This window comes from Nuphar pumila, chromosome 4, assembly GCF_984573655.1.
Source record: "Nuphar pumila chromosome 4, dmNupPumi1.hap1.1, whole genome shotgun sequence".
NCBI classification, from domain to species: domain Eukaryota; kingdom Viridiplantae; phylum Streptophyta; class Magnoliopsida; order Nymphaeales; family Nymphaeaceae; genus Nuphar; species Nuphar pumila.
Genome location: NC_143252.1, coordinates 132,621,679 through 132,631,676, shown reverse-complemented (window position 1 = coordinate 132,631,676; position 9,998 = coordinate 132,621,679). Strand labels below are relative to the sequence as shown.

Here is a 9,998-nt window from a genome sequence, read left to right as displayed (position 1 = left end):
TGTAGACCCGATAGAATCCGGTTCTAGACCGTGTACCCAAACTTGAAGTCGGATCCAGTTTTAAACCCACCTGGGTCCGAACCAGATCCGACCGGTCGACACCCCCACCAAACCGTTGCACTCTTCTTGTCATATCGGGTCGGATACGATCTGGAATCGGTCCATAAGCAGCCTACTACACAAATTAGGGTTTTCAGCACATGCATCCGCCGTCGTCCATCTAAAACCCATCCACGTAACTTAGACCGTCCGATGCGCTCTCCGCGCATCCTCTTTTAGGCTGCCAACAATTCCATCTCCTTCTCTCCCACTCTGAGAGTTCGCAAAATCTGATTCTCCACACTCGCTAGGGTTCTGCAGGGAGATCGCAAGAGTCTGAGAAGAGGGGATCTCTCTCTCTCGATTCGCTCGAAAGGATGGCGACTCAGATAAGCAAGAAGCGAAAGGTTCTCCCTTCTCCTCCACCTCCTCCGTTCCCTTCGATCGGTTTCTTTCTTGTTTGCTTTCACCTTGAAACGTACTCTTCTTACGGTTTGTTTTTCGATCAGAAGAGAGCCAAATTTTGATCGGATAAAAACGTTTTTTCTTTGTCTCTTGAGTTGCAGTTTGTCGCGGACGGCGTCTTCTACGCTGAGCTCAACGAAGTGCTCACGAGGGAGCTGGCGGAGGACGGATATTCCGGCGTCGAGGTTAGGGTCACGCCCATGCGTACGGAGATCATCATCAGAGCTACGAGGACGCAGAACGTCCTCGGTAAACATTCTCTTCCTTTTGCTTGAATTGCTTTTATTTGTCCTCTCTAATCGTTTTAGAGATCGTTCTAGGGTTTGTTTGTCCATCCTGATTGTTTGCGTTGTTCTTTTCGGAACGGTAGGTGAAAAGGGTAGGAGGATCAGGGAGCTAACTTCTGTAGTTCAGAAGCGATTCAGTTTCCCGGAGGGCAGCGTGGAGCTGTACGCCGAGAAGGTTAACAACCGAGGGCTCTGCGCGATCGCGCAGGCCGAGTCTCTGCGGTACAAGCTACTTGGAGGCCTTGCGGTTAGGAGGTGGGTGGGTTTAATCCTGTCACCAGAGATTTGTTGATTTCTGTTTGTTCATAATTGAATTTTGGGGCGCGCGATTGCGTTTGCGTGCGCCAGGCATGCGAAGTTGAAATTAGAATTTGTAAGCCAATCTTGTGATTTGAGGGATCTTGGCTTTTAGATGGAGATGTGTTGAATTACAGAGAATGTGGTGAAATTGGGATTTGAAGAAATTGGTTGCTACTCGAGTGTATGTGACAATAGTTTTTCTCGTATGCCTCTGTTTAAAATGATTTGAAATCTGATTTGATGTCCAATGTGCACAAGAGAAATGATTCATCGATTTGTTTAATTCAGCTTGGGAAAGTTTTTCTTCTTATCAAATTGGTTTTTTGGCTTTTCTTGTTTGCTTATTGTTTTATTGGTGTTGGTAATATGAGGTTATGCCAAAAGGTGCGTCTTTGAAAATTTCGTTCTGAGACTTTGAATCATGATTTATGACTATGGTGAACCTCCCTCGCTCTCCTTTGAACACGTGTGTGTGTTTGTTAAACCTTTTTCTTTTTTGCACTTGAATGTGGAGTAAAGCGTTTTTCAGACCAGGAGCTTTTGAAACATATCCACACATGAGCATCATATTGATGCTGGTTATGACTTATGAGTCTGATTCTTAAATGACAATTTATGGAACCGACGAACACCCTTCTATGACATGGTTATGGAATGCATGTTTTGTTGCCCTTTATGGGGCTGTTATCACTTATCAGTCTTCTTTACAGCAAGTTAATGTGTTTTACTAGCAAATATTATGTCTGAGGGTAATAGCCAACAGCTAAATCATTTTCTGTTGATATAATGCGGGAGCAGAAAAATGTGCTGAATACTGTCACAATGACAACCCCATGTCAATAGGTCCTTCCTTTTTATCTTTTTCCTTCCCATGCTAGGTTATGCAGTGGTGTTATGTATTAGTTTGTGGATTATCAATTCTGAAGTGTGGACTTGAGTCGATATGCCCCATATTAAGTTATCAACTATCTAACCATTACATGCTCCTTATTTCATTTCATTTCTTTCTAGCCAATGTGTTGTCATTTTCGTCATCTAAGAAGGAGTTTTTTTTTTCCTTATTGAATTTATGTTTGGAAGATGACTATATTAATTTTGCTTATTTGCTATAATTACCCTGGAGAACTGATGGCTTATCTTCATGTTTCCTCCTAACAATTCTGGTTTATCCACTTCTTGTTCTGAAATTTCCATTAGTTCTCATCAAATTTTTCTTGTGTTCTTAGATGTTAATTTTGATAGTTGAATCATGTGCGATAGTGGATTCTACAACAACCAGTAAAATCATTTTGTTGGTGGCATGCATTATAGCAAAAAAATGACATGACAATTTTGATAGATTGAATGATACTATATACTTTTTATTGGTCATTGAAATCATCAAATGAGCTCCTGCTTGACCTGCACTTTATAGAGAACAGGTCAAATATCATTTTCTCAGTGATTCTTATCACAAGTTGTCTGGACTTGTTGGTGCTCCTCTGTGATTTCATGCTTTTGAAAGAATACATCTTTTTTCTGTAGTGTCAAAATTAATAGACATCCTTTATTACTCGTTTTGATTCTTTCCACGCAAATGGATGGCAGCTGTGTTACTCTCTGAAAGAGGATTGATTCCCTGTTGCGAATTTGGAGCTAAGAAATTTTTTTGAAGCATCATTTGTCATTTAGATCTCTTGCAATCAAAATGAGCACATTCTCTTTCTTTACTTCTAAAAGGAAATGTCTTCCTCCCCTCTGCATTTTCCCTTCCTCCCTTTTAAAGTATTTGTAGTTTTACCTTTTGAAACATTTCTTTGATTAACTAGCACATGTGGTGCTTCTTCAATTATACATTCTCCAGTGTCTTTCTGTGCTTTTGATTTTCAAATAACAAATATTGCTTAATAAGCCTATTGGTAAATCTTGTTTTCTGCTGTTTATGTTGTTCTTTATTTCCGTTAAATGTCATCCCACTTGCATTTCTTATGATATGTGAACATATTGTCCACTCCCATCTAGAAAGCCCCTATTGTTGGGGCTGTTGACGCATGGTCAACTTTAACTAACAGAATTTCCCTTAGGTCTGTTCCTTTAGCAATTTGGTAGGCACTTCATTTTCTTCCCAAGGATGAATTGATGGGATTTGGGGGATCAGATGAAGTTGTAAGCTATGTTTTAAGACTGTTCCTTTGCTGTTAAAGTTTATAAACAGATCTGGCCTTGTTTGTTGGCTCCCTTTTTGTTTTAGTTAATGGAACCATTATACAATTTATGAGCATGTTAGTACTGGTCATGTTGCTGGGGCACTTTCATTTAGCGTGTGTGTCCACGTGTTTGGTAATTATATTTATGATCTAGTTTATTATTGTCACATGAGATAGTTTTGTCAAATCTTAGAATAACCTCTTTCACTGGAGCCATAATAGTTTTTTAGTAGCTCATCAGTCTTCCAGATAGCCAGGATGAGTACGAAGAGGGTTGGCTTCTTTGTTTGCATCTGTGGCTTTTGCTGCCTATCATGTGTGCTTGCGTGTGGTTCATGTGTGCGTGTGCATTGTTCCCAAGTGCTAACTAATTTTATCTCCTCACTCCGCTAAACAGTTTCAGAAAAACATGGTTGTGGGAATACATGTTCTTTATATCTTGTTCAGTAGAAAACATATATAGAATTTTTCATAGGCATGTTGTTAGAGCGATATTGCAGTAAATCGTCTAATAACAATTTGAGTTTTTTCATTAAATTAATTGGGTCGAAACTTTTTTTAGTAAATAAACAAAAAAAGACACCTAAAAGTCAAAGGTTCAGATTAAGCAAAAAACACCTGCATATGCATGTGTGTGTTTTGCTTGTTGAGTATGCAGATATTCATTAGCTCCCACAGTATTATGCTTGAATACGTTACTGTGAGGTGATGTTCTTTGAAGTTTCAACCCAGTTCAACTGACTTTTTCCTGCACTGAAGTATTATGCAACCTGACATACTTCTCCTCTGCGCCTCGTTCAGGGCTTGCTATGGTGTGTTGCGCTTTGTCATGGAAAGCGGTGCTAAGGGATGTGAGGTAGGTTCAAGAACCTTTCTGTTGCAGAACATGCCATCTGACATTAATTCTGAACAATATAAAGATTGTGTAGGTTATTGTGAGTGGGAAGCTTAGAGCACAACGTGCAAAATCAATGAAGTTCAAGGATGGGTACATGATTTCGTCTGGGCAGCCTGTTAATGAGTACATTGATTCAGCTGTCAGGCATGTATTGCTAAGACAGGTAAATGATTCACTAGTTCATCAGTAATAATGCAATTATGCAACAATATGAAATTGCTAAGCTCTATATAGAGTAGAGGTGTTTTTTTGCTGAAGCAGATCCAAACACAAAATCAGTTTTATATCCCAAATTATGTAGCAGACTCTATCTTTGTGCCTTTGATGAGATTGCCATGTTTTGTTTGAACTATTCTGAAAGTTTTGTGTTTTCTTATGATGTCAGGGTGTACTTGGAATTAAAGTTAGGATAATGTTGGATTGGGATCCAAAGGGCAAGCAGGGTCCAAAAACTCCGCTTCCTGACCTTGTCACTATTCACACTCCCAAGGAGGATGAGGAAATCAGTCAGCCTGTGACTGCAATAGAGCTTGACGTGGGAGCTTGAAAATTTGCCAATATGATGCAAACTTAAAGAGTGGTGTGCTGCCGATTTTGATGTATATCGTAAGGGATACATAGCTCTTTCATTTCTGCGTGGCTTTTACTTTTTCCCATCGTTTTTGTTGATTATTAACTAATGTCAAGACCAATGCAGACACAAGATTATTTAGATCTCGCTAGAAAGTTCCTTATTTGGGGTTTTCCGCAGAAACGCATCAGAAACGCATCGATGGGTGTGCCATTTTACAATATGGACCTCCCTTTTCCGTGGAAACGGTTTCCGTGAGGGGTGGGGTCCGATTCTATTTCTGTGGCACAGAAGGGCCGCGGCACCCTATTCCGTGACAAGCAAACACCCCCTTAAAGCACGACACCGGTCTGGATAATGCCTCACTTCATTTTGTTTTTTAGCTTTTGTTAACCTTTTTTTCCGGTGGTTTAAACAAAGTTTTGTGCTTGTGTTATGACTGTCATGGATAGAGTTTATTAGAGGAGTCACTTTTTGTTTTATTGCATTGCTGTAACTTCCCAATAGGTTTGCATTAGGGAAATTGTTGTGGCACTGTCTGCCAGGGGCGACTTGTAAATATCACCGATTTGACAGCATGCCACATATTCGAAACCCACTGGGGTGTCTCTCGCTGCAAGGTCGAGGCTGGGTGTATAGAGTAGGATAAACCCTGAGGGTTTTATCAATTGGAGTCCTATCAATGCGGTCTGTGATGGAGGGTTTTTCCATCTCAAAGTTGTTGCTGTCTTTAGGATGCAACGGTATAAGGCTGTATTTCTACTTGCACGCGAATGTGGCGCGGTGAGTATTTTGCAAGTCCGGCGTGCGGTACTTCAATGTAATTTTAAGCTGAATTAGTCGCATAGGTTGTGGGCAATGTTGTCATTATAACGGCCTGTATCGATACGTATTGTATTGGCAGAAAATCGATAAGCTTCACCCTGAATTGGCCATCTTATAATAAATGTAAAAAATACTTCAAATTGTTTTTAATATTATTTTAATGTCTTTCATACATATCATGTTAAGTTGATATAATAATTATTAATTATTTTTTGTCCGATTCAGAACGATTCACTTGAGTAGTGGTATGAGCCTATTCACCTAAATCGTTGGCCAAAAGATACATGGCCGATACTGACATTTGCTGTGGGGCGTGTGTGATTGGTGGTAGCCGTCCGTCATGGCCATTGCTTTTTGTCGCTGGTACAAGGTGCGTAAGCACTCCTTTTGGGGACAAGGGTCATAATTTAATACCTGGTTTTGCCTTTGGGTGAGACCTAACTTAAAACGGTCTTGCGCTTAATAAGACCACGGTTTTAAAAAATGCTGTGTGTCAAGTCATTTTGAGGGTGTGGCACGAGTGAGGTTTAGTAGAATCAAAAGTTTCTAAAATTGAGATTGAAAATTCCTTTTACTTGTGGGCATCTATGATGATGGTAGCCCACGAGGCTTCTGTTAGTCTGTCTAGGGGGGTAGTTCGAAACGTCACGTTCCTTTTTCGTGCACGTTCTTTGTTGCAAGGTCAAAGCTGGGTGTGCTCTTTGACGATCAAGTTATGGTACCGGTTTTACATCCTGCGGACCTTTTTCTTGGGGCTATTAAGAAAATAAAATCTGTTTTGAGAGTAATTTATCAAAGAAATTAGATTTGTACATTGGTTCAAACCTTAAATGGTTGACCACGTGTAGGTAGCAGCATCAAACTCCAACATTGGCTAAATTTAATTACAATGAGAGCGTTGATCCGGTTCACTTGACTAAGTTGACAGGTTGGTAGATCCATCCAAGTGAAACTAGATTTGATCATCATATTGGTTTCATAGTTGCAAGCAAACCATGAGTTCGCACTTCGCAGAATAAAGCTTCGAACTGCGCCACCTTTCACGCACAAAGTATAGAGAGAACCAATCCGTATCATGAAAATAACCAGTGAAGAAGGAAATAAAACAAGGGTGGAATCTCTTGGATTAAGATATACTCCTTTCCATCTTTTCACTCCTAAAAAATATGTTCTCAATGCATAGTAATAATGGAGATAGGGATGGCAGTGGACCGGGTGGGGGACTAGGTCTCCACCCCTGCACCATCTCAAAATTTCGCATTTTGTTCCTGCCTCCATCCTAGCACGGGTTTTTATTTTAACCTCTATCCCCGCCTCCATCCCCAGTCTAAACGGGGTGAGACGGGTTTATCTCCAGTCCACTGCCATCCCTAAAGGCATTTAGTTATTTTACTAATGGGGATCGGGGATGGGGTGGGGTGGATGAAGCGTAAGTTCATCCCTGCATGGGTTTTGATTTTAACCTTCATCCCCACCTCCATCCTCGATCCAAACAGGGTGAGGGGCCATTTTTCTCGGGTCCACTGCCTTCCTTAAATGGAAACACTTCTTGCACATGTATAATTGCTGTCACGACTTTTGAACTCCTTTCTTTCAGCCCCAAAACAAATCGTATATAACGGGACAACGGTAGACACTGATTTGGAGTCCGGATCGGTTGCAATATGATTGCACAAAAATTGTGCATTAAGCACCCGATCGCCCTCCATCAGGTCTTGGGCCCCACACCTGACAGGCCCTATCCCCAAGATGGAGGGTGATCAGATGCCAAATGCACAAATATTTGTGCAATCATATTGCACCTGATAATTTCACCTGAGTTTGCGTTTGCAGGATGCACTGTCCTGCATTTGCATGTGCGTGCGAACACACGTGGGGCCCATGCGCTGGTTGTCCCACAACGCCCCCTAACAGAACAACCCACCTTCTTCTGGAAAAGTGGTTGCATCCAAACACCTAATGATCACAGTGCATGATCTTGAGATTACACATGTTCACTGCATGACTCTCCACATTCCCATTTCTTGAACAATTAAAGACTACTATGCCACTACACTTGAATTCCATACAAGTGATAACACGAGTACCTAAGTACACACTAATACTCAACAACTTCATACATCCTATGTAGGGGGGTGTCAATGGGTTGGGTTTGACCTGAACTCGACCTGTACCATACCTTATATGGCTAGTGTTTGGTGATAAAAAGGGTTCAATTAGAATCTGGGTCAGACCCGAAGGGTCCAATTAATATATGGAGCCAGGTATGGTTTGTGAAATTTCATACCAGACCCAGGCTCAACCTGAGTTCCGACTAAGACCCACAATTTTTCAATGTGAAAAAAATAAAACATTTTATTTTACCAGGTATGTCCTAGGTCTGGTTCATGAAATTCTTATAGGATCTGGGTATGATTTCTCTTATGGTGAGTGAGTTCAATTAGACCTGAGTCCGGACCCGATACCATCATCTCAAATCAAGTTTGGGTTTGGTTTTACCTGGATTCGAACCAAACTCGACCTGTTGACACCCCTAATCCTAGGACCCTTCGCAAGAAGCCTATTGGAAGAGTCTTCTTCAATTTGGTTGGCCATCAGGAGTACCTCTTTGGAATCTCCACCATGGGCTCAAATCCATGTTCACATCCACGAATACCGCACTAATATTGATTTCATGATCTACAATTTGGGTCTCGAGTGCCTCCGACCGGCTAAATATCTTGGTGTGCCTTCATACATAGCTTCTATTATTAATCACTTGAATGAGTTAATTTCTCCACTCCAAATTGATTTCCGCCACCAACTTGTTGATTCTTAAGCACACTTTTACTATTGCTTTGATACCATTTAGAGAGAAAACCATCTCTTGATTAAAAAGACAACCATAGACTCAATAAAGATAACGAGGACAAAAGAATGGTTTTTTTGAATTTCATTACATTCCTTCTCCTTTTCAAAATTTTCATGAAAAAACACGTTTCCAATGCATATAATGGAGACCCCCATCTACAAATATTCTGCGACTCTTTGACTCCTGTTTTTTAAGTCCTAACACCAGACACAAATTTACATAATTAATCTAAAATTAACTAACACAATACATGAACCTTAACAATAACAACCTATAGATCACATCAACGGTGTTAATTGTGAGAAAAAACAAACAAACAAACAAAGAGATTCTGCCCCATTTGCTAGATTGTTCGCACCTAAAAATGTCTGTAGCAAATCTTATATATATAGTAACTGAAATATGTAAACCAACAAAATATGTAAATTTGTATGCACCGAGATTTTTATATTTTTTTTTTATTTTTTTTTAAATTTTGCCATACAAATGCATTATAGATGCTTGGTTTCATGGAAAGAGGCTCTTAGATCATCCAATTACAATGTATAAGAAGGAACTTTTAAGGCTTGAAAATCAATGGCTTGGAATTTTCATAAAGCATACAAAATCACATTTCTTGATCTGATTACGATGATCCAATAGTCGATTCCAAGCAAATGGACCACACCGAATGCATTTGCAGGGTTAGATTTGTAAAAAAACTCTACAAAAATCTTGGTTCATACTAGTTTATACATTTTGCTGGTTCGATTTTGCTTGACGAGACCACAAAAAGGTCTCGACAACCCAGTGATGCCAAAATTGGCTAGTCCTCACATGTGTTTATTTCTTTGTCATAAATTGAATCATATTCAATTAATTAATACCAAAGAGAGACATCTGTAGACACCTAAAACCTTTATAAATTCCTAAAAATGACACACCTAGGGATCAAAACAATAACCCTAGCAAAAAGATGCCTAAAAAAACCCTATTTTAGTGTGGGACGACAACTAAGTTTGCGATCGCATCTACCAGACGACAAACCGTCTTTGCCGTCCTACCCTGGGACAATGGACCATTATGCGGTCTTGCATGGAATAACAAACCAACTTTGCCGTCCAATCCCATTAGGTGCATGGATAAACCTCTCAGAAGAGGCGTGTTCTAGTAAGACTAGAGCTCCTCCTAGGCATTTTCGTGTGGGGCTCTTCTGGACGAGTCCATCTTCCTTGAGGATAAGAACAAATCTATTTGGGTTGGATTAAAATTTAGAAAACTTCGAATCCATATCTCATGCAGAATTATTCTAAATAGAAGTAGCCCCTAGAGCTTGGAACATCTAGAAATCCTGTTTAAGTACTGGACCTAGAGAAAGAGCCTACTTAAGTCTTGCATGCACCCTGACCCTCTATCAGCTTGGGCCCTAAATGGTCATACCTACGTTGAGGTACTGCTAAACCGAAGAAGAGCCTAAAAGAACTAAATGAACCCTAAAATCCAAACAAGGTATTTTCTAGATCAATATGGCTATTTCTTTTGAGCTTATTTAATTTGCTAATTGATACTCATACACATTTTGATCTTCTATTGCATA

At 40.1% G+C, this 9,998-nt stretch overlaps 1 protein-coding gene across 1 annotated transcript; it reads left to right on the top strand.

Moving 5' to 3' along the window:
- The first annotated feature begins 250 nt into the window (after positions 1 to 250).
- On the top strand, positions 251 to 4,884 carry LOC149841112 (small ribosomal subunit protein uS3x). Its single transcript, XM_090003595.1, has 6 exons — positions 251 to 446; positions 606 to 753; positions 875 to 1,046; positions 4,079 to 4,133; positions 4,207 to 4,338; positions 4,561 to 4,884. Exons 1-6 carry the CDS (start codon positions 417 to 419, stop codon positions 4,720 to 4,722), a joined length of 699 nt encoding a protein of 232 aa, XP_089859721.1. The 5' UTR covers positions 251 to 416; the 3' UTR covers positions 4,723 to 4,884.
- Positions 4,885 to 9,998: the final 5,114 nt, after the last annotated feature.

Excerpts from the sequence above, each read along its gene's own strand:
- LOC149841112 (XM_090003595.1), top strand. The coding sequence starts at position 417 with ATGGCGACTCAGATAAGCAAGAAGCGAAAG. Across the intron at positions 1,047-4,078 it reads GGAGGCCTTGCGGTTAGGAG|GGCTTGCTATGGTGTGTTGC; the intron begins GTGGGTGGGTTT and ends CGCCTCGTTCAG. Across the intron at positions 4,134-4,206 it reads GCGGTGCTAAGGGATGTGAG|GTTATTGTGAGTGGGAAGCT; the intron begins GTAGGTTCAAGA and ends AAGATTGTGTAG.